At 45.5% G+C, this 25,809-nt stretch overlaps 1 protein-coding gene across 1 annotated transcript in view; it reads right to left on the reverse strand.

Annotated features, from left to right (window-relative positions):
• LOC137384173 (Na(+)/H(+) exchange regulatory cofactor NHE-RF1-like) overlaps window positions 1-24,462 on the reverse strand; it is a 152,495-nt gene extending 128,033 nt beyond the window's left edge. Inside the window, exon 1 of the mRNA XM_068057800.1 lies at window positions 23,889-24,462. Coding sequence (XP_067913901.1) covers window positions 23,889-24,323 — 435 coding nt within the window. The 5' untranslated portion in view covers window positions 24,324-24,462. The remainder of the gene's footprint in view (window positions 1-23,888) is intronic.
• Window positions 24,463-25,809: the final 1,347 nt, after the last annotated feature.

Consider the following 25,809-nt stretch of genomic DNA (forward strand, 5'->3'; position numbering starts at 1 on the left):
TGTACCCACCAGTACTGTACCCCAGTGTTATACAGTGACAGGCCTGTACCCACCAGTACTGTACCCCAGTGTTATACAGTGACACACTTGTACCCACCAGTACTGTACCCCAGTGTAATACAGTGACAGGCCTGTACCCACCAGTACTGTACCCCAGTGTTATACAGTGACACACCTGTACCCACCAGTACTGTACCCCGGTGTTATACAGTGACAGGCCTGTACCCACCAGTACTGTACCCCAGTGTTATACAGTGACACACCTGTACCCACCAGTACTGTACCCCAGTGTTATACAGTGACAGACCTGTACCCACCAGTACTGTACCCCAGTGTTATACAGTGACAGGCCTGTACCCACCAGTACTGTACCCCAGTGTTATACAGTGACACACCTGTACCCACCAGTACTGTACCCCAGTGTTATACAGTGACAGACCTGTACCCACCAGTACTGTACCCCAGTGTTATACAGTGACAGGCCTGTACCCACCAGTACTGTACCCCAGTGTTATACAGTGACACACCTGTACCCACCAGTACTGTACCCCAGTGTTATACAGTGACAGACCTGTACCCACCAGTACTGTACCCCAGTGTTATACAGTGACAGGCCTGTACCCACCAGTACTGTACCCCAGTGTTATACAGTGACACACCTGTACCCACCAGTACTGTACCCCAGTGTTATACAGTGACAGACCTGTACCCACCAGTACTGTACCCCAGTGTTATACAGTGACAGACCTGTACCCACCAGTGAAATGGAATCACTGCACTTTACAGAAATGGAAATGCAGGAGTGAGTCATGGACTGATGGCATAGTTCTGCACTCTGTCTTGTAATCACTCCTTTGGATGACCTCAATACTAATTACAGTATAACCAGTGATTGTTCTTTTGTTTTAATCTTTTATGTAATAAACAAAGAAGAAAATTACAGCACAGGAACAGGCCCTTCAGCCCTCCAAGCCTGCGCCGATCCAGATCCTCTATCTAAACCTGTCGCCTATTTTCTAAGGGTCTGTATCTCTTTGCTTCCTGCCCATTCATGTATCTGTCTAGATACATCTTAAAAGACGCTATCGTGCCCGTGTCTACCACCTCCGCTGGCAACGTGTTCCAGGCACCCACCACCCTCTGCGTAAAGAACTTTCCACGCATATCCCCCCTAAACTTTTCCCCTCTCACTTTGAACTCGTGACCCCTAGTAATTGAATCCCCCACTCTGGGAAAAAGCCTCTTGCTATCCACCCTGTCTATACCTCTCATGATTTTGTACACCTCAATCAGGTTCCCCCTCAACCTCCGTCTTGCTAATGAAAATAATCCTAATCTACTCAACCTCTCTTCATAGCTAGCGCCCTCCATACCAGGCAACATCCTGGTGAACCTCCTCTGCACCCTCTCCAAAGCATCCACATCCTTTTGGTAATGTGGCGACCAGAACTGCACGCAGTATTCCAAATGTGGCCGAACCAAAGTCTTAAACAACTGTAACATGACCTGCCAACTCTTGTACTCAATACCCCGTCCGATGAAGGAAAGCATGCCGTATGCCTTCTTGACCACTCTATTGACCTGCGTTGCCACCTTCAGGGAACAATGGACCTGAACACCCAAATCTCTCTGTACATCAAATTTCCCCAGAACTTTTCCACTTATTGTATAGTTCACTCTTGAATTGGATCTTCCAAAATGCATCACCTCGCATTTGCCCTGATTGAACTCCATCTGCCATTTCTCTGCCCAACTCTCCAAGCTATCTATATTCTGCTGTATTCTCTGACAGTCCCCTTCAGTATCTGCTACTCCACCAATCTTAGTGTCGGCTGGACCACCTATATTTTCCTCCAAATCATTAATGTATATCACAAACAACAGTGGTCCCAGCATGGATCCCTGTGGAACACCACTGGTCACACGTCTCCATTTTGAGAAACTCCCTTCCACTGCTACTCTCTGTCTCCTGTTGCCCAGCCAGTTCTTTATCCATCTAGCTGGTACACCCTGGACCCCATGCGACTTCACTTTCTCCATCAGCCTACCATGGGGAACCTTATCAAACGCCTTACTGAAGTCCATGTATATGACATCTACAGCCCTTCCCTCATCAATCAACTTTGTCACTTCCTCAAAGAATTCTATTAAGTTGGTAAGACACGACCTTCTCTGCACAAAACCATGTTGCCTATCACTGATAAGCCCATTTTCTTCCAAATGGGAATAGATCCTATCCCTCAGAATCTTCTCCAGCAGCTTCCCTGCCACTGACGTCAGGCTCACCGGTCTATAATTACCTGGATTATCCCTGCTACCCTTCTTAAACAAGGTGACAACATTAGCAATTCTCCAGTTCTCCGGGACCTCACCCATGTTTAAGGATGCTGCAAAGATATCTGTTAAGGCCCCAGCTATTTCCTCTCTCGCTTCCCTCAGTAACCTGGGATAGATCCCATCCGGACCTGGGGACTTGAACACCTTAATGCCTTTTAGAATACCCAACACTTCCTCCCTCCTTATGCCGATTTGACCTAGAGTAATCAAAGATCTGTCCCTAACCTCAACATCCGTCATGTCCCTCTCCTTCAACATTTTGAAAATGACACTGGAACCAGAAACTGTGCAGTGGGATACATCAGATTACCCTCATGTCTCTCCCTCCAAACTCTCACTCCTAGTTTGTTATACTCAAAGTCTTTGAAGGGAAGGCCTAAACTGTTCAGACTCCATCGAGTTTAAAAAGAATAAAAAACCCACATAAATCAAGAGGTAACTGTCATGAAGTTTAGGTTTTAAAAACTTGTCAACTGCAGGATAGGAGGCTTGAGGGTTTCTGTTGCATGAAGGACGAGTTTGTGTCGGAGGTGGAAAGGACCCAGGAGAGCTGTGCTTGGGAGACAGCTCCTGGGAGGTCTTTTATTAAATCAGCTTTCTGTAGACTGGCTTCCAAAATCCACGTTAAAACATAGGGAACCGCTATAGTCAGCGAAGGTATTCCCAACCCAACTGTACCACAACCCAGCCCTGCATCAGTATCCTGGCTGGAAGACTGAAGAGTAATAGGAGTCCTTCACCCCGACATTCAATGTTGAGTACCAACTCATTCTATCAGGAGCATGATGCCACATAGAAATACATGGCAGTTATAACACAGAAACAGGCCATTCAGCCCTACCACTCCTGTCAGTATTTATCCACGTTATTTAATAGCTCTAATCACATTTACCCACCCTGCTTCCATGTTCCTTCAACCATTTTTCCATCATCCACCTAAACCACTCTAATCTTCAATGTTGACCTAATTTATGTCTCAACCTCTACCCTGGTAATAAATTCCACTGATTCAAAACTCTGAAGAAGGTTCTCCTGTTCAGAATCTCTGACATTTAATCTCAAACCTCTGGTCCCTTGTTCTAGGCTTAACAACTATTGTAAACAGCCTGTTCCCATCTCCCCTGTCTCATCCCCGCACCACTTTCAAAACAATCTGTTGTTCCAATGAAAACAGAGCCAGTTTTTCGAGCTTTTCTTCCTTATTTTTTCTTCCTCATACCAGGCAACAATCAAAACAAAATTCTAAGAATGCTACGATCCCAAATAAAAACAGGAAATGCTGGCAACATTCAGAAGGTCAGGTAAAGAGTGAGAAACAGAGCTAATATTTCAGGTTGGCAAACTGAAAGATTTCTCTCCACAGATGCTACCTGAGCCACTCAGTGTTTCCAGCATTTTCCAGTTAAGCATTCTGCTGAACCGCTACTCCCCGATGTACAGGCCAACATTTTACCCTCACTTAATACAGCTAATTATCTGGTCATTTACCTCACTGATGTTTCTGGGATCTTGTTGTGTGCAAACTGGCTGCTGCATTTCCCACATTACAACAGTGACTTCCCCACAAAAGTACTTGTGGTTGGAAAATGCTTTGGGACGCCCTGAGGTCATGAAAGATGCTGCAGAAATGCAAGTTTCTCTTTCTTTCCCTCTCTAAAGCCACGGGACTGTTCTGCAATGTAACCCAGCTTCTCTTAACACCAGGCAAGTGAAACACCTGCAGAATAATGGCTGATCTGATCATGGCCTCAACTTCACTTTCCTGCCTGCCCCCCATAACCCTCGACTCCCTTGAGGATCAAAAATCTGCCAAACACAGCCTTGAATGCAAGGAGTACACTGCCCGTGCTGAACTAAAGACTGACCCTGCACCCCAGGACCCTTCACCCATGTCAGATTCAATCTGTATTGACCTTTAATCTAACCCGATGCTTGCAACAGGAAAGAAATGAAAACAGGGATCGAACTCAGATGCAGCCTACCCTGGTGGGGTGGGATATCAGACTCAGGCACAGCCACTTTTTTTTTTTTTTAAACCTATTCATGGGATGTGGGCATCCATGGCAAGGCCAGCATTTATTGCCCATCCCTGGTTGCTTGAGAAGGTGGGTGTGAGCTGCTTTCTTGAGCTGCTGCAGTCCATGTGGTGTCAGCACACACACAGTGCTGTTGGAAAGGCAGTTCCAGGATACTGATCCAAAGAAGAAGTGGTGATATAGTTCCAAGTCAGGATGGTGTGTGGCTTGGAGGGGAACCTGCAGGTGGTGGTGTTCCCTTGCATCTGCTGCCCTTGTCCTTCTAGCTGGCAGAAGTTGCAGGTTTGGAAGATGCTGTTGAAGGAGCCTCAGTGCGTTGCTGCAGTGCATCTTATAGATGGTACACACTGCTGCCACTGTGCGTTGATGGTGGAGGGATTGAATGTTTGTGGATGGGGTACCAGCGACAGTGAAGGAATGGCGATATAGTTCCAAGTCAGGATAGTGTGTGGCTTGGAGGGGAACTTGCAGGTGGTGATGTTCCCATGCTTCGGCTGCCATTGTCCTTCTAGGTGGTCGCGGTTTCTCCACTAAGGAGCTTTAATCCCAGGAACTGCTGCCCATGGAACCATGTCATGGCACTCAGAAGGGAACAACCAGCAAAGGGAGGATTTACTTACAAACAAGAGAAGCAACAGATTCACAAACTAGTTGCATGAATTAACCAAATCAAATGACTCTGCCATTTAACCAAGCTCTTCTACAGCAGCAGCTGCCTGAGATTAAATGAACATTAAGTGTCAGCTGTGAATCAGTTGGTAGCACTCTCACCTGAATCAGGTCATCAGGTTCAAGTCCCACGCCAGAGACTTCAGCACGATCTCAGCTGACACTCCAATGCAGTACTGAGGGAGTGCTGCACTGTTGTCTTTCAGATGAGATTTTTAACCAAAGCCCCGTCTGCCCTCTCAGGTGGACATAAATGATTCCACAGCACTACTAGAACATTTTTTTTTATATGGAGATACAGCACTGAAACAGGCCCTTCGGCCCACCGAGTCTGTGCCGACCATCAACCACCCATTTATACTAATCCTACATTAATCCCATATTCCTACCACATCCCCACAATTCCCCTACCACCTACCTATACTAGGGGCAATTTACAATGGCCAATTTACTTATCAACCTGCAAGTCTTTGGCTGTGGGAGGAAACCGGAACACCCGGCGGAAACCCACACAGTCAAAAGGAGAATTTGCAAACTCCGCACAGGCAGTACCCAGAATTGAACTCGGGTCACTGGAGCTGTGAGGCTGCATTGCTAACCAATGTGCCATCAGGGGAGTTATACCCAATGTCTGGACCAATAATTTATCCCTCACCCAATGACTAAACCAGATTATCTGGTTGCTAACTGTATATCAGTTGTGTGTTTAATGGTATTTAGGTAGTGGGTATTGGGGACTCACATATATAGGAGCAGACTGAAAGAGGGGTGGTTGGTTGGAGGTGCATGATATGCAGTGTTCTAACCGTCACTGCATGGCTAACTAAACAATCTAGTAATTTTTTAAAAATTTGTTTGTGGGGTGCAGGTGTCACTGGCTAGGCCAGAATTTGTTGCCCATCCCTAACTGCCCTTGAACTAAGTGGCTTGCCAGGCCATTTCAGAGGGCATTTAAGAGTCAACCACATTGCTGAGGCTCTGGAGTCACATGTAGGCCGAACCAGGCAGGGACGGCAGATTTCCTTCCTTAAAAGGACATTAGTGAACCAGATAGGCTTTTACAACAATCGACAATGGTTTCATGGTCATCATTAGACAAGCTTTTTAATTCCAGATTTATTAACTGATTTCAAATTTCACCATCTGCCAGGGTGGGATTCAAACCCAGAGCACTAGCCTGGGCCTCTGGATTACTAGTCCAGTGACATTACCATGGAACCTTGCTGTTCTCAAATTGTTGTGATGTAGGAACTATGCCAGCCAATGACTACCCTCCAAATTGGCTGTGAAGCGCTTCATGAAGTCCAGTGGTTGTGAAAGGTGTTACAGAAATGAAATAAATATCTGTATTCTCTTTTGAACTTCAGCACTGAGCCAAGGAGTGAGCAGCAACAACAGCAGAGCCCTCACTCCAAGTTGCCTGCACAGAATAATCAGGATCAGACTCAGTTACAATGCTCCTACAGATACAAGGTGTAGCAACAACCAGCAGCTGGCGGTGAGACCACCCCCCTCCCCCCAAGCTTGCCCTCCTCTGAACAAGGGAACCATTACATCCTGTGATTTGAATGAAGTTTAAATTGCTTATCTCAAAAGGATTTCCTAATCGCTTTCTGCACAAGTTCCTTGGCCAAGCAAATCAGCCAAGGGACAATATCAAACAAAAATCAAAACTTTACTAAATTTATAATTGCAGCAATTGAAAAATACACAATCTGGATCAGAGTTTATACCATGTCATGTGAAAACACTTCCACATTAGATTCCTGGGCACAACATGGGGCCAGAGCCAGAGAAGAATCATCTGAGTCACACAGGCTCCAGATAAAACCCTTTCTCCTGTGACAGCAGGGACACACACTGGCGTACAGCCAGCCTGGGGCACTGAACATCGGGGCATAGTCGCAGGAACAGTCACCCTTGGATAGCTGCCCAAATGACAAGTCGTGGTAGCAGTCTTGGATGGAGTTTGCTGCTAGACCCGGGGTTCCCACTGACCATCCCAGCTCCGGCTGATCCTCATCATGTTCTAGTGATGTGAATTCACCTGGGCAATGGTGAGGGGCAGAAATCCTCGCACCATTTTTGCCTCTTCTCTAGCCCAGCATCTGGCCCCGTATCTTTGCAAAACTATATCCAGCCATCCTGTGCCGCAGCACAGAGCTGCAATTTCACACCTCATAACCTCATTAGCAAAGCTTTTCACAGCATCAGTAATTGAGGTGGTAAAATCATTATACACACACAAATCTGATGTGTACCAGAGGAGTGAGAAAATATCAGAGACAAAGAACTTGAGATGAGGTACACAGGTGAGCATCACCACTGTTCAAGGTCGCTGCTTCTCCCCAGGGTACAGGTTCACTGCTGCCCTCTGGTTCCAGGCCAAAGTGACCTTTTCTCATAAGAATCTGAGTTTCAGCAGAATATTTGGCCATATCTGTCCTCGCCTGTGGTCGGAACGCTACCCTTGCAGCAGAAACCTCCTGTCCAAGGCAGGGGTGTTGAGGCTAACTGTGGCTTCCAGCTGCCAGCCTTTCTCCACAAAATCAGGACTCCAACCTGCGGCCTCATCCGCTGAGTGCCTTTCCATCTTTACCTCACCCGACTCCACCCCTGCCTCAGCTCATCTTTTGCTGAAACCCTCATTCATGCTTTTGCAACCTCTAGACTCTACTATTAAACTGCTCTCCTGGCCAGCCTTCCACCCACTACCCCCGTAAGATTCAGATCATCTTAAACTCTGCTCCCTATATCCCAATGCATCGCCCCTGTGCTCAATGACCAACATTGGCTCCTGGTTAAGCAACGCCTCAATTCTCATCTTTGTTTTCAAATCCCTCCATGACTTCGCCGCTCCCTATCTCTGTAATCTCTGACAGCCCACAGATATCTGTGCTTCTTTAATTCTGACCTCGAGTATTCCTGAATCACTCCACCATTGGTGACCCTGCATTCAGCTGTTTTGGCCCCAAGCTCCCTCTCTAAACCTCACCGACTCTTTACTCCTCCCTCCTCCTTTAAGATGCGCTTAAAATCTCCCTCTTTGACCTAGCTTTTGGTCATTTGACCCAAATCTCCTTATGTGGCTCAGTGTTGAATGTTGTTTGATAATACTCCTGTTCAGCGCCTGGGGATGTTTTACTATGTTAAAAGCGCTATATTAATGTTATTGTTTCCAAGTTATCAGGGTGCATGCCTGATTATCTAGAATGGATACAATTATAAAGCAGAAGGCGTTTAACAAAGTTCCTCATAAGAGACTGTTGTGGCGGAAACCACACCTGCCAGATTTTGTCAGATGGAACACTATTTGAACCCTTTTACTGGACAGAGTGTTTTTTTTTTAAAGTTCTGTGCAACGTTGGACAGCTGAAACATGGCTGAACATTTGCATTCTGAGACACAAACAAGCACTCCCCCCCCACCCGCTCTCAACTCTGTCCTGGGATTGCTGCAGTGTTCCAGTGAACATTAACGCAAGCTCGAGGAACAGCATCTCATTTACCGATTAGGCATGCTACAGCCTGCAGGACTGAACATTGAGTTCAATAATTTCAGAGCATGACGGGTCCCCCTTTTTGTTTTTAGTAATTTTTTCTTTGATGTGTTTATTTATTTGAGTTTGCTTCTCCTGTGCCTACCCACTGTTTTTTCATGTTTGTGCTTGGGGCCAGGCTGCTCAGTTTTCTGTCCATTAATACCCTCTCTGTACTAACACTTTGTCTTTCACCACACCATTAACATACCGTTTGCCTTTGCTCCATGACCTTCTGGTCAGTTATTCTCTGTGACCTTGTCCTATCAACACCTCTTTTGTTATCTCTTGCCCCACCTTCGCTTTACTTGATTAAAACCCTTTACATTTCTAATATCTGCCAGTTCTGATGAAAGGTCACTGACCTGAAACGTTAACTCCGCTTCTCCCTCCACAGATGCTGCCAGACCTGCTCAGTGTTTCCAGCATTTCTTGTTTGTGTTTCAGATTTCCAGCATCCGCAGTATTTTGCTTTTATTTGCATTCTGAGACCCAGTTGAATAGAGTGACAATGGGCATGCTCACTGATTTAATTAACAAGACTATCCTGGGCAATGATAATAATCAACCTTCTTTGTCTCTGTAAGAAGCAGAGTTCCACACCCCACCGAGTGTGACTGGAGAACTTTGAGAATCAACAACCCTCACAGACAATACTGTTTCAAACAAACAGCTGGTCACATGACTTACCTGCTGGCCAGACTGGGAACTGTTTGAATTGTGTCTCACAGAAAGGTTTGAAGAGACTGCAATTTGAAGACCGAAGAAAAGGAAGGTCCCTCTCTCCCTGTCTGTCTCTCTCAAGCAAAGTCCCAGGGACCCATGGAAGCAGCTTAAGCCTCAACACAGATGACCTCTTCAACCTTCTGGTACCAGAGAAGCAACTTTGAAAGTGCTCATTGGGCCCCGCGAGAACTACAAGACTGCAATTCCACCCAAGGACTTTACAACAAAACTAAAGACAGTAACTGAATTCCATTACTACGCCAAGCAACCCCCCCCCACCACTTAATTCTTTCTCCCCCTCTATATCTACTTGTGTGTTTATCCCTTATGCATGCTCGCGTGGTTGCGTCGCGAATTTTAGTAATTTTAACCAAGTTAGAGCGTTCAGGCTAATAAACTTACATCTTTCTTGTTTAAACCTAACAAAATCTGTCTGGTTGGTTAATTTTGCAATTACAATTAGAGTGCAGTGAGCAAGGACTCACTGAGGTGTTACGCTAAAACACTGCTATGGTCAAACCAGGAAAGGGCCAAGAAGGGAGCCTGGGACCCCTTCCTCACCCGGTCGTACCACTGCTAAAGTTGAAGCTCATGAAATTGAAGGCAAATTATTGACCTGGTTTGGAAATTGGCTGAGTGACAGGAGACAGAGTAGAGATAATAGGCAGGTACTCTAATTGGCACGATGTTACTAGTGGTGTCCTGCATGGATCCGTGTTGGGGCCTCTTCTATTTAATAAAGACTTAAACGATGGGATAGAAAACTGCATATCCAAATTTCCCAATGACACAAAGATGGGCAGCATTGCAAGCAGCGTAGATGAAAGCATAAAATGACAATTGATAGATTAAGTGAATGGGAAAAACTGCAGCAAATTGATTTCCATGTTGTGAAATGTGAGGTCATCCACTTTGGACCTAAAAAGGATAGAACTTTCTAAATGCTGAAAAACTAGCAACAGTGGAGGTCCAAAGAGACTTGGGGTCCAGTTACATACATCATTAAAATGTCATGAACAGGTACAGAAAATAATCACAGAATAATGGAATGCTGGCATTTATATCTGGAAAACTAGAATACAAGGGGGTAGAAGTCATGCTTCAACTATACAAAGCCCTGGTTAGACCATACCTGGAGCACTGTGAGCAGTTCTGAACACCACACCTTAGGGAGGATATATGGCCTTGGAGGGAGTGCAGTGTAGATTTACCAGAATGATACCTGGACTCAAAGGGTTAAATTATCAGGAGGGATTACACAAACTAGAATTGTGTTCTCTGGAATTTAGAAGATGAAGAGGTAATTTGATAGAAGTTTTCAAGGTATTAAGGGAACAGATAGTGTAGAGAGAAAGAAACTCTCCCCTGGTTGGGAGTCTAAGACTGGGGGCACAGTCTAAGAATTGGAGCCAGACCTTTCATGAGTGAAATTAGGAAACGCTTCTACACACAAAGCATAACAAAAATTTGAATCTCTCTTCCAGAAATGGCAATTGATGCTAGATTAATTGTTAGTTTTAAATCGGAGATTGATAGATTTTTGTTAATCAAAGGTATTAAAGGGATATGGGGTAAAGATGTGATTTTAGAGCTAGGTTGCAGATCAGCCATGATCTCACTGAACAATGGAACAGACTGGAGGGGCTGAATGGCCTTCTCCTGTTCCTATCTTCCAGCAGTGAGAGTTCTGAAAATAAACCCATTGAGAGATTTGGGAGCAGGCAGGCTTGGCATGTGTCCATCTGCAGCTTACTGAGCGTGCTCAAGTTGGAGCACTGACATCCTCAGAATGGTAATGAGCGGATCAGACACAGTAATGAGCAGATTGAGATTGACTCACTGCGACATGTTCTCTCTCTCTCTCTGGACAACTTTTGGCAGATTTCTTTCCAAACCAGTAACATGTGATTACAGTGAAATCTGAAAACAAAGAATTGGGACTTCTCAGCGGGTCAGGCAGCATCTGCGGAGAAAAAAAACAGAGTTAACGTTTCAAGCCTGTGACCTGATGAAAGGTCGCACAGACCTGAAAAGTTACCTCTGTTTTTTTCTCTTCTCAGATGCTGCCTGACCTAAGTATTTCCAACATTTTCAGTATCTGCAGTATTTTGCTTTTGTGGAAGAATTGGGACTTCAATAGAATGATGGATATTTTGCCACGTTATAACTGTTTCCAGTTAAGAAAGGATGGAACAGGGTAAATAGAAGTAATCTGCTTCTAGTAGCTGAGGGTCTACAAGGAGGGGCCATAGACACAAGGTTAATATGAGATTCAGAACATTAGAGCAGGGAACAGGCGAAATTTTTTCAAAGTTAAGAGGCTGTAGAACTCATTACTAGGGTTAGAGGTTGAGGCAGAAAATATGCCAAAATGCAAGGTTCAATTTGATAGGCAGATGAAGGTAAAGGGTTGAAGGGATGTGTGAACAAGGCAGGTAAACATCACTGGAATTATTTGTTCACGTGGAGAGTAAATGCTGACATGGACTGATTGGACCGAATGACCTGTGTCTGTATTGTAACTGCCATGTATCTCTCTGTATGCAGGAGCCTTTAACCCACAGCAAACAAAGTTCTTTGTACTTTCACAAATAATACAAACAGCTCCAATTAATAAGACACTCAACTATAGGAAGCACACAAAGCACACCCTTCCCTAACTCGACTGAGTTTTAGGGTGGACCCCACCCAGCACTGACATGCCCAGTCTCCAGAGGAATCTCCACAATCCAGGCCACTCATTAAAACTCACTACCACAATAAAACTGGCATCCCACACCACATACACTCCACAACCATGTACTACTCTCACAAACTGATTTCTCTGCAACAACCACACTCTCAAATTCCCTTTACACGCAGCTTACCTCCCACACACTTACCAAACCTTCCATAAACCAATCACATTTAAATAGAGACAGAGACAGGCACATTTGGGACATATTCAACCACTCTGCACCCATAAGGCCAAGTACAAAGTGCCAGCCTGGGAGAGGGTACCAGAGTCTGACCTGAGCCCCATCCAACAGCATATACTAACAGGTCACTGAGGGAGTGCTACACAGTCAACGGTGCTGTCTTTCAGATGAGAGGTTATATGGAGGCCCTGTCTGCCCTCTCAGGTGGATGTAAAAGATCCCATGGCCATTATTCAGATGAGTAGGGCAGTCCTCCCCAGTGACCTGGCCAATATTTATTGCTCGACCAACGTCACTAAAACAGATGGTCTGTTTATTATCAGATTGCTGTTTGTGGGACATTGTGTCTAAACAAGCTGCCACATTTCCTATATTACAACAGTCACTACACGTAAAAGTATTTCATTTGCTGTAAACGCTCCGAGATGTCCTGTGGTTGCGAAAGGCACTAGATAAATGCAAGTTTTTTGATAAAACCTTACTGAATGTTAAGATGAATTTTGACAGAAACAGGATGAAAGGGTTTTCTGTAATCTGCACTAAAGCTGATCATGTGCAGTGAAGTAAGCAGTGGGGGAAAATTGGAAGGTGCAGATGTAAAGAGCAGTTCTGGCTGGTTATAGTGCTCAAATTAAAGCTGGAAGAGTAGTATTTTCAAGCATGTTTTGTTCATGGGTGTGCTAATGTGCTGTGCGGTCACTCAGGAAGTCTTGTGGTTTCAGTTTAACTACATATCAATTCTTAATGCTCCTTGTTCAGCGCGAAAGCAATTCTGGAGTCACCTAACTCACTTCATTAAACTTAGTCCTCAGCCATTTTATCGGAAACCACAAAGGGTTGCATAAACTCTCAGGGGAGCTCGCTGATCAAGTTTTTATCTCTGACTGCAGCAGGAAGTTTAACAAAAAAAGAGAGAAGAACAAACCACAAGTGAAACGTTAATGCATTAAAAACCCAAAAGTCTCACTGAACATGCCTGTTAATGAGATCTTCACTGATACTGGGATAGAATCATTGGGAATCAAGCAGAGGATTGTCAGGTGGGGACAGGACCAGCTGTGTTGGATCCCTCACTAGTCTGCTAGCACCCACTGCACTCATGCACAGGGGAGGGGGGTGGGAGGGGAGTGTCAATCTGTAGCTGTCCCCCCTCTCCGAATCCCTCTCCCCAACACTAGGTTAGTGCTTTCAGGTAAAGAGATGGCAAGGGAGGCCCCAACAGTGGGCAGACTCTCCTAACCAAGGTTTTAAGAGCAGGGAACTCAGCATTTCCAGTTAGCAAGATGCACCAAATACAGTGCCACTGATAGCAGGGAGACAGACAGGAATGGACATCTACCTGGAAACAGCCAGATTGGGGCTGGGCTAGGCTGATTTCAAATGGACTGACTGGAAAGTTTCCTCAAACTCAACTCTGGAAAACCCACCACTCGGCAGGGAGGGGGCAGAGCCCACCTCTCCTCACTGTGCTCCTCAGTATAATTACAGACCCCATGACTTCACATGTCTGATAAGGACATGACTAATGTTACACATCAGTAAGCCAGCAGGAGCTCTTCGTTACATTTAAAATGGTTTAGTCTGAAAAGGAATGCCCCTATAGTCCAGTGAGTAGCACTCTCCACTCCAAGTCAGGTGGTCATGTGTTCAAATCTCACTCCAGAGGCCTGAACCCATAATACAGGCCGACGCTCCAGTGTAGCACTCAGGGAGTGCTGCACTGTCAGAGGTCCCGTCTTTTGAATGAGACATTTAACAGAGGCCCCATCTGCCCTCTTAAGATGAACATTAAAGGTCCCAAAGTACTATTTGAAGAGCAGCAGGGGAGTTCCCCCAGTGTCCTGGTCAATATTCATCCCTCAGCCAACATCAACACAGACTGTATGTGCTCCAGTCTAGAGTGGGGCTGGAACTCATGACCTTGGGACTCAGAGGGGAGGGAGAGTTACTAACACAGTCAAGCTAGAAATTCATTAAAAAGTGCCTAAAAATTTCCAGAACAGTTTAAAGAAAAACACACATGCTGTTCTACAACAAATCCCTCAGTCAACCAACTTTAGAATCTCATGTCTAAAAGAAGTTGTTTCTGCTCAGAGGCAAGCGTCATGAAGGTGGTCTTGGTCCAGATTAACCCTGTCAACGCACAGTAATTCCTCCAACATCTTGTTTTCAGCTTCAAACCAACGTCCCCGTCAGCATGTCAAACGGAGATTGTTCACAGGAATTAAAATCACGTGGCATAAATGTGGGGCATTTCAGACATGCATTAACTGCCATTAAATAGTGCAGAGCACCAACTGTTCCACATCAACATTCAACATCCAGCACATTCATAGACTTACATTCTGTCAGCACATAACAGATAACTGGGAGCTTCAAACCCCATGCTGTCCCTGCCCTGGGAGCGTTTGATGGGGACAGTGTAGAGGGAGCTTTACTCTGTATCTAACCAGTGCTATACCTGCCCTGGGAGTGTTTGATGGGGACAGTGTAGAGGGAGCTTTACTCTGTATCTAACCAGAGCTATACCTGCCCTGGGAGTGTTTGATGGGATACTGGATGCCTGAAATTAATAGGGATTCATTTTCCAGTATGAACAATCCTCATCTTGAAGTGAACACAGCAAAAAAAGGAAAATAAAAAGGAGTCCAAGTTTCCCACACACCTTTCCAAAACAAGTGCGTCCCTCACACACACGATGTCAAAGTACACTGGAGTCTGTTAATAGTCAACAGCCTTGGAGACTGTTGCGGAAAAAGTCTAGCATATATGAACCACTTAAATTTTTCTCTAAAATATGTCAGGGCACACAAACCTTAACACCTCTAAATAATATTAACTGAAGGACAGTGATTGTTTTACAAAGCTGGGTTACAAGTTTGGAGTCAATAATCCAAAAAGGAAAAAAGACTTGCATTTATATAGCACCTTTCACAACCACCGGACGTCTCAAAGCGCTTCACAGCCATGAAGTACTTATGAAGTGTAATCTCTAGTGTAATGTTGGAAATGCAGCAGCCAATTTGCACACAGCAAGCTCCCACAAACAGCAGTGTAATAATGACCAGATAATCTGTTTTAGTGATGTTGATTGAGAGATAAATATCAGCCAGGACACTGGGGCTAACTCTCCTGCTCTTCGTCACAATAGCGTCATGGAATCTTTTACATCCAACCAAGAGGCAGACAGGGCCTCATTTTAACATCTCACCTGAAAGATAGCACCTCTGAATGCAGCACTCCCTCATTACTGCACTGGAGTGTCAGCCTTGATTTTTGTGCTCAAGCCCTGAAGTAGGACTTGAACCTGGAACCTTGTGACTGAGACGAGAATGCTACCAATAGAGCCATGGCTGCACAATCCAACATAAAGCCGGACTGGGTTGTGCACTGAAAGAGTTCCCAGGTTCAATATCCACTCTCTTGCTATGTAAATGGCTGTACTGTGCCCCTGAGCAGGGCAGACAGGTAAAACAGGCAGGATTCCCAGGTCTGCTACACATCTGGCTCCCTCATGATGATCATCATGGTTGAATACCTGGCTGACACTTGGTGCACAGGCTGGCATGGGTGGGCACAGGAGTGAGTGAGTGAGTAACTTCACCACGAGGTAGCGCCTTCAGGAGGGAGACAATATTAATTTCCCCATTTATGCCATTTCCATCGTATCACTCAACAACCTGAATTTACATGGCTTTCACAGCAGCGTTATCAAACAAAAATCAACATTAAGCCAAAGGAAGAGATATTCAGAGAGGTGGCTTAAAGCTTGGTTAAAGAGGTAGGTTTCAAAGAGGATCTCAAAGGAGAGGGAGGCAGAGAGGTTTAAGGAGGGAAATCCAGAGCACAGGACATAGTTGGAGCTAAATGAATAGGAGGATGCACAAGAGGCTAGAATAGGAGGTGGGCAGAGATTGGGGTGGGGTGTGGGTTGTAGGGCTGGAGGAGGTTACAGAGATAGGGAGCTGGGAGGGGTGAGGCCATCGAAAGATTTGGAAACAAGGATGAGAATTTTAAAATGGAGACATTGTCAGATTGACAGTAAGTGTAGGTCAGCGAGCTTGTCGAGTTAGGATACGGGCAGCGGAGTTTTGGAAAGGGTAAAGTTTACAGAGCGTGAATGTTGGGAGGTCAGTCAGAAGAGCGTTTTAATAGAGGAGTCTGATTTATAACATGAGGCAATTTTTCCTACATGGGCTGAAAATCAGAACGTGCTGTGCAGCAAGTTATACAAAACTATGACTGGTTATGGATCCGAATTTACTTGACATTGTACATTTAAATGAAAAGAACGGGAGCTCCCTCATTGTTTCTCAGTAAATACTGGGCCCAGGAAGGTTCCAGGTTCAATGCCCTGTCCTGTTCATCTTGGGCAGAACATTAAAAAAGGTGGAAATCAGCAAGGGTCATTGCACCCAAAGACCAACTAGTGTCCCCTGCTCGGAGGGGCAAGTATGTGATGTCATCCAAGAACAGGACCAGTATCTTCAGTGATGCCCCCAGTGATGCAATAGCCAGACTCACCAGTTGGGTTTCAATTGAGCAGCAGAACACTGGCCACTCCTGTGCCAGTGTACGAACTAAGGGTGCGGGAGTGAATTTGCTCTCCACTAGCACACACACAGTGCCCTGTACAAATATTAAAACAAAGCAAAGAAATAAAGAAAGAGATATTTAAAATCAATATTTCCTCTATGTATCAATGCTGAGATAACAAGTTACGAAATTTTCTTGGTTTGACCTTTTGAAACAAATTCATACAAACCCCTGGACTATGCATAATGCATCAAGCTGTGTAAACATTCTCCCAGCTTCATTTAAACAGTTCAACACATTGCACCATCTCCAACAAGGGTCAAAGTGCTGAAACAGAGGAGAGCACTTTCATACACAAAACCAGCTCCTCTTCACATACACACGGTCACAGCAACACTTCGAAAAACACAAACTATATGATCTTAAAGCGCAGAAGGCCATTCAGCCCATCATGCCTGTGTCGGGTTTTGAAAGAGCTATCCAATTAGTCACACATTTCTGCTCCTCTAAATCTTCCCCTTTGAGTCTTTATCTAATTTCCTTTTGAGCGTTATTCTGCTTTCACCACCCTTTCAGGCAGTGCATTCCAGATCCTAACAACTCATTACAGAAACTTTTCTCCATCTCCCTCTGATTCATTTGTCAATCACCTTAAATCGGTATCCTCTGGTCACTGACCCTCCTGCCACTGGTAACAAACAGTTCCTCTTTATTTACTGCCAAAATCTCTCAATTTTCAACACCTCTATTAAATCTCCCCTTAAACTTCTCTGTTCCAAGTATAATAACCAAAGCTTCTCAAGTCTCTTCACATAACTGAAGTTCCTCATCCCTGGTACCATTCCAGTCAATCTGCTCCAGATTTAAACACAATACTCCAGGCTGAGACAGAACCAGTGATTTATAAAGGTTTAGCATAACTTCCTTGCTTTTGGACTCTATCCTCCATTAATAAAGCCAAGGATCCATATGCTATTTAAAAAAGTCTTCCCAACTTGTCCTTCAAAGTTTTGTGTATATAAACCCTCAGGTGTCACTGTTCCTGCATCCCCTTTAAAATCTATTAGAAACGTGGCAGAAAATTTGCATGCAGCAAGGTCCCATTAACAGCAATGAAATAACTTTGTTTAATTCACTCATGCGACGTAAGCGTCGTTGACAAGGCCACTATTTATTACCAATCCCTAATTGCCCTCGAGAAGGTGGTGGTGAGCTGCCTTCTTGAACCGCTGCAGTGCACGTGGTGTAGGTACACCCACAGTGCTGTTAGGGAGGGAGTTCCAGGATTTTGATCCAGCGGCACTGAAGGAACGGCGATATAGTTCCAAGTCAGGATAGTGTGTGGCTTGGAGGGGAACTTGCAGGTGGTGGTGTTCCCATGCAACTGTTGCCCTTGTCCTTCTAGGTGGTAGAGGTCGCGGGTTTGGAAGGTGCTGTTTAAAGGAGGCTCAGTCAGTACTGTAATGCATTTTGTAGATGGTACACACTGCTGCCCCTGTGCGCTGGTGGTGGACGGAGTGAATGTTTAACATGGTGGATGGGATTGCAGTCAAATGGGCTGCTGTGCCCTGGATGGTGTCAAGCTTCTTCAGTGTTGCAGCTGCAACCATCCAGGCAATACCATAGGTATCATGTGTTTCAGCTATTGATTGAGATATAAATGTTGGCCAGGACACTGGGGAAAACTCTTCTGTTCTTTAAATGGGATCTTTCACATACACCTGGTATGCTCCAGTGTTGATGGTACTTGGGACCACAAAAGAGAGGTACTCAAAATGAGACCCAAGGTGCTCTTCCCATTTTATTTTACTGGTGCAATGCTTTCTATTGGAAGGGGCAGTAGAGTAAACCACAAACTGTTTACTTCTCCACTTTCCCCTCAGTCAGGTTCCATTGCAATCTGCGTCACACATCTGCCTCCCTTTCTTAATCGCACATTGGCAAAGAACGCAGCATAGCCTGCCATCTGTATAATGTGCATCGACACCCAGTGCCAGAAGAAAAAGCAAGCCACTTGCCATGCTATAGGGGAAACCCAGGCTACCCACAAGATCACCCTGAAACCTCCACACCGAACGGAGTAACATCTAAAGTAACTACAAACTCCGATTATACCCTCAGAATATATTTTATTTCACTTTCCAAATACCTTGATGTAGAAACAACTTGACATAGGAAGTCCAGTGGTGGGCTGATTGTATTGTAAAGTGAAAAGGTTTCTGAAAGAAATCAGCTGTTGTAGGAGCAGAATGCTGTCCCCTGATACTTAGACAATTCTGTGTAAAACAAAGCAGCAGGAATGGTGCCTGGGCAGTGCTGGCATCTCGACAGCAAGCTCTGGGACCTTGGCTCGGGGTAGCTCAGACTCTGGCACAAAATCCAGACAGACATTCTAGGCCAGTACTGAGGAGGCACCACATTGTCAGAGGACCAGTCTTTCTGAAGAGGGGTTTGTCTGCCCTCTCAAGTGGATGTAGAAGATCTCATGACACTATTTCAAAGAAAAGCAGGGAAGTTCTCCCCGGTCTCCTGGCCAATAATTATCCCTCAAGCAACATTAATAAAACTGTTATCACCAGGGTAAACCCGTGGGTGTCAACTAAGAACCACAAGCGATGCACCAGGAAGTGAACAGCACCATTACATGCCTTACCCATCGCATACTAGACTGTCCACTAAGTAGTGCTCAGTAAACTGGTAGCAATGTTGCCCAGGAGACAACAGCAAACCCTGTCTGATAGTTACTTTCACTTACTGGACTCATCCTAACTTTCCGTAAAGTCTCTCTCTAGTCTTCAAAAATATTACGTTTTATGGTTAAAAATGAAATAAATTTATCAGACTATAGACGAACAACCCTGTGAGCAACAGGCATATATTCTAGTTCTACAGTTACAACTGACATCATTCAATTAACTAAGTCCACAAAATAAAAAGGTTGTAACTTTAAGAAACAAGCCCATTCTTATGGAACTGTTTCTTTTCCGAGAATTTCTGCTCATTCGTTGTCATTCAGGAATTTCAAACTGATCAATTACTATGAGATTTCAGACACTCAATGATTTGAACAGTGTGTTACAGGGACTTCCAATATTCCAACACTCATTTAAAAAGGGGCCAGTCATGCACACACAGAACCATGCACAGCATTGTTCAACATTGAATTACAGCCTCAGATTAATATAACTTCTAACAGTGTACTGACACAGAAATTAGAACTGCAGTCAGTTTTTAAATAGCTCATGTACAGTAAATGGATTTAAAAGGAACACCAATGGGCCCAAGTTACTTGGCATTGCCAGAGTCAGCTCACCATCCAGCACTACTCCTTAATTCCAACATTACTAAAAACCCTCAATAAACCACCAGTTAATTCAGCAGAAATGTTTGCTTTGCAATGTTTGTAATTATACTACAATCAGAGGGAGCAGTATCATATAACTTTATCTGGACAACCATCATCCATGGAAATCAAATTTATATTTCCTGTCTTTTTTTAAAATTTCATATAAAAAAAGTGTTTCTGAAGTTAATATGGATAGTGTCCTCACACCAAGGGAAAGGAATCTTCCCCAATGGAGAAACTAAGTTTGAGATACACTGACGGCTGGAACAGCCTAATGTTATTACATGCAATCTGACAAAGTGGTGATGATATTACAATCAAGTGTGATGAAGGGTGGTGCGGGGGGGTTGGTGCGGGGTAAACAAATTGTCCATCCATTGTCATCTCCCCAAACAAAGCATAATGCATAATGACTTAGTGGGGCACATTTCATTCCCACCACCCAAGCATGTCAGGTGGAGCACAGTTCACATACGTGTCACGCGAAGGAGTCAGAACCAGCCTGTAGTTGTAGCTCTGACGTTCCCCAAAACAGAAATGGGCCAAATGTGGAATTGAACTGTTCCTCGATGCTGGAGGCATGAACCGCCACCAAATACAGAGCTATCGAGTATGTTGCCCATAAACAAATTATTTCCAGCCTTGGAAGGAGATGGACTAGTTAATGGGTTAATTGTTATATCTGGGCACACTAACTATACACAGCACTGAATAAAGATGCAGGTTCCAATTTGTAGGAAACGGATTGCAGTTTTGCTATGAACATGAAAGCAAGCATTGGGAAAAAGCTTACAATTCCTCACACTGCTGGCCAGAATTTGATCTGGCTGACTTCACTCCAGAATGACACTTACACATTGTGTCAAACTATTGCCTAACTTCAGAATTCATCACCACTAGCCTCCCATCAGCAACAATGGCAACTTGATGCAAAGGATTGTGTGTTCAGACACAAGCAGGCATAAGGAAAATCACAATGTTACAAGCACAATTTTTCAGAGATATTTGAACCAGGATCTCATTACAGTAGATCCTGTGAACATTGAAGATCCCACTGGCAATCCACAGATGAACAGACTCCTGCCGCATGAGAGTTGATGCTCGTGCGACTGGCCATTACACCTTCCTGATTCAGTCATTGCATGAAAGAAAGATACTCTCTAAGAAATATCGCAACAATTTGGCAAAAAGTTCCACAAAAATGAAAGCTTCACAAAAATAGTCAATGGACACAACAACATAGTCATTGTGCAATCAGTCCCGTGGGCACCTCATATTTCCATTTTGCGCCAGATAGAGAGAGTGTCAATTTTGGACTTTGTCCACCCAAGTTGGGCTGCGCCTTGGAGAGCATTCCTATCAACAGGGTATAAATACCATCCCTGTACAACACTGGGGTACAGATCTGTCACTGTATAACACTGCCATACAGTACTGGTGGGTACGAGTCTGTCACTGTGATACAGTCATGGTGGGGACTGGTCGGTCACTGCAAAACACTGGGGTACAGTATTGGTGGGGACAGGTTTGTCATGTATAATACTAGGGCACAGTACTAGTGGGGACAGGTTTGTCTCTGTATAACACTGGGGTACAGTACTGGTGGGTACAGGTCTCACTTGAGGTGAAAGCAATTTGAGACAAATTAAGGGTCGAGAAGATGTTTCTCACACAAACTCTGATGGTATTTGATTGTATTGATATTAATACTTTGATGACCTAATTGAGCCCAATGATGGCCGTTAGTTACAGATTTCAGGAAATGAATAATCTACTCTGCAAGCTCAGTTTCTTAGTTGATATTTAACTCCACGCAGGAGAGGAAATGCTGAGGCATTGTATTGAGGTCTGACAAGTGAATTGAGTGAGCCACTTTCAAGAACACCAACTCATGAATTTTGTATGCACATTGAATGCCAATCCAGCACTTCCCCACACTGCCTCATTCAATACATAAACTGAGCAGATTCAATCACTTCACTGCCTGCCATTGTTATCAGCTTCAGCACCTAAGGTGGGGGCATGGAGGGGAGGGGAGGGGAAAACAAAATTTATGGCACAGGAGGCAGCCATTTGGCCCATCATGTCAATGCTGGCTGAAAAGAGCTTTCCAGCATAACCCCACTTTCTACCTCTTAGTCTGTAGTCCTAACCAAGTACCCAACCAAGAATTTGTTTCAATGCAATGAGAGTTTCTGCCTCTACCACACTTTCAGACAGAGCGCCACATTCCCACTACTGCCTTCTTAAGGAAGACTTTTAAATTGTTCACCATCTTCATTAGTTCTACCAGGAAATCTCTCCCTCCCCAACCAGGCTCAGGACCTCCAGTGGGAAAGGGGCCTCCACGACTGCCAGGCACAGTCAGCGTGACGAACCCCACTGACTCTCCAAGTGGTGTCAGTAAAGAAAAGAAAGCTCCCTCTGCTCTGCCCAGTAATGGAGTCTCACTCCTAATTTACTGCCTCAATATGAAACTTTCCCATTTCCCAACAGGAATTAGTCCTGTGGCCTCGGAGTCAGGGTGCATAGTAAGTACAGTTTGTGCTGGGAATCCATGATGTTAGTAACTGGGCTGGGAATGCCCAAGTGTCTCTTACGATTGAAATGCGACGACTACTTTGCACACAGCACGTTCCCACAAATCAAAAGGTGGTAATGGCCAGACAAGCTGGTTCAGTGATGTCAGCTGAGGAATAAATATCAGCCAGGGCACCGGGGAGAACTCCCTTGCTCTGCTTTGAAATAGTGCTTTTACATCCACCCAAGTGGGCAGTTGGAGCCTCGGTTTAATGTCTCATTTGAAAGGCAGCACCCCTGACTGTTAAGCACTCCCTCAGTACTACCCTGGAGTATCAGCCTGGATATTGTGCTCAAGTCTCTAGAGTGGGACTTGAACCCACTTGAACCCACAACCTGTAAGTAGCCGCTTTCAAATGACTGGTGCTAAAAATGTAAATCCTCTCCCTCCAACCTTAGACAGGAAAATACTGTAAGACATGGAGCTTTACAAAATCAGTCTATGAATAAAACCAGTGGGGATTGCCTGACAGTCTTCAGTATAGCAGCTCTTGTGAGACAAATTGAACCGATGGCCCCACTACAGTAAATCTGCACTTGTTCCACCACACACCTACCCAACCAAGGGCTTTTAGCACTCGCTGCACAGACTCTAATCCCAATGCCTGATTTGTGCTTATCCAATAGAAAACTGCAATACTCAGCCACTGATCAACCATATGAATGTCTGCAAGTACGAAGGAAAGATTCACTTGCGCTCAGTACTAGGTCTGCTGCCATGAAGGATTACTGCCCCTCACCCCACCTTAGCATACAAAGAGGGAAAACCAGAAAACAGCCTGTCCATCTGAGGTGCACAGCCCCTGTGCAACAACATGGAATCCATCAGAATGGGTTTGTCTCAGGTTTGTTCTACTACCAAGAACCCCTGACGACTCAGTAAACCCTCTGTGCTTTGGCATCCACTGAAATTCCTGTCCCTCACCCCAGGTTGGGGAGGGACAGGGTTATTGTTGCCTGCTCACTCACCCTGCTATCGTCAGAGCCAGAAGCTGCAGTCTTATTTCCAGCCGGGCAGGGAATCCCTGCTGTCTCAACAGGTGGTACACAAGTTACTCCAGCACTTTATAAAGCAGACTGGGCATTACACTTACACCCTGGGCTCACTGAGTCCAGAATCACAGCTGGTACTGACCTCTCCACCAGGGTAAACCCTCAGTGAGCCACCCCGGGCCGTGCTCACCCGGCTCCCTCCTCCTTACCTTCTCGCTGCTGCTCTGAGACACAGTGTCGGCCTGTTTGGGCTCGGCTGCCGGGGCTTTCTCCTCGGGCTCCTCCTGCTGCCCCTTGTCCTGCTCGCTGTCAGGGATACCGTGGATGTATTCCTCCTTACACACCAGCCCCAGGGCCCTCAGCAGATCGTCCGTCTCCCTGTCCACCACCAGCAGGCGGGTCTGCTCGGCCACCGCCTTGATCTTCTGCACCACTTGCTGGTGACTGTCCTGCTCCACATTGTCGCCGTTCACCTGCACCACCTTGTCCCCGGCCTGCAGCCCCGCTCTCTCGGCCGGCGAGTCCGCCTCCACCAGCCGGATGAACTGGCCCGTCTTCCCCTTCTCCCCGTGCAGGTGGAAGCCGTAGCCGCTGGCGCCCTTACTGATGACACAAAGCCGGGGCCGGAGCTGCTCCTTGGTCATGGTGCCTCCCGGGGACCCCTCACTCCCTCAAAGACTCCCTCACTCACGGACACTCGAACCAAGCGGGACTCCGCAAACTGCCTGCACAGCCCCGCTCCCGGCCGCCAGCCAGCCGTCCGTCACCCTGACTGACAGCTCAGCCCTCCAATCAGCGCCGGTTCAGCTCGCCCTACCGCCAATCAGCTTCCTCCCTGGCAGCGGGGCGTGTCCCGGTTCCTCATTAATATTGAAGACGCCATCAGATTTGCCTCTTTTTGACGAGTGAAAGTTGGAGTTTGATATGCTCATCAATTAATTCAATGTATGTAAAACGCTGCAGAAAGGGTTTAAATTCGATGTTGCATATACTTTACTAAATTCCATTGACTAAACTTGCGAGGAGGCTGCATTGCAAACTTCAGAATATTTGCAAACCCTGGCAAACTTGTTGATTGACAGTTCTGAACATTGAGCTGGAGGGAACTCTGCAAGTTTCCTCTGGCAGTGATTAGTAAAACACTGCTATAGGTGAATGGTGTGCTCTGCATTTCACTTTGTACTCACAATTAGAAAACAATGCTGCAAATTGAAGGCAGCAATAAAACTTTGTGAAAATATCGATGTAAAAAGTAAGATTATGCTGCAAGTGCTGTCTCCTGCTGGTTAGAGATTGTACTCTGCGGAATGTACAAGATTTATTTTCAGGGGGCGGGGGAGGCACGGGAAGCTTTGATTTTCCTTCCTGATGTGCAAAAACACATGATCTCCCCCTATACTGACTGGGACTCACTAAGTGCTAGGGGCTTGGATGGGGCAGAATTTGTAAGGAACAACCAGGAGGGCTTCTTGAAACAATAAGTAGATAGTCCAACTAGGGATGGGGCCGTACTGGATCTGGTATTGTGGAATGAGCCCGGCTAAGTGGTCGAAGTTTCAGTAGGGAGCATTTCGGGAACAGTGACCATAATTCCATAAGTTTTAAGGTACCTGCAGATAAGGATAAGAGTAGTCCTCGGGTGAAAGTGCTAAATTGGGGGAAGGCTTCTTCTTTGGCCTACTTGTCTCGGGAGACAATGGGTAAGCGCCTAGAGGTGGTCAGTGGTTTGTGGAGCAGCGCCTGGAGTGGCTATAAAGGCCAATTCTAGAGTGACAGACTCTTCCACAGGTGCTGCAGAAAAAATTGGTTGTCGGGGCTGTTACACAGTTGGCTCTCCCCTTGCGCTTCTGTCTTTTTTCCTGCCAACTGCAAAGTCTCTTCGACATGCCACACTTTAGCTCCGCCTTTATGGCTGCCCGCCAGCTCTGGCGATCGCTGGCAACTGACTCCCACGACTTGTGATCAATGTCACAGGACTTCATGTCGCGTTTGCAGACATCTTTAAAGCGGAGACATGGTTGGCCGGTGGGTCTGATACCAGTGACGCGCTCGCTGTACAATGTGTCTTTGGGGATCCTGCCATCTTCCATGCGGCTCACATGGCCAAGCCATCTCATGCGCCGCTGACTC

This window comes from Heterodontus francisci, chromosome 26, assembly GCF_036365525.1.
Source record: "Heterodontus francisci isolate sHetFra1 chromosome 26, sHetFra1.hap1, whole genome shotgun sequence".
Taxonomy (NCBI): domain Eukaryota; kingdom Metazoa; phylum Chordata; class Chondrichthyes; order Heterodontiformes; family Heterodontidae; genus Heterodontus; species Heterodontus francisci.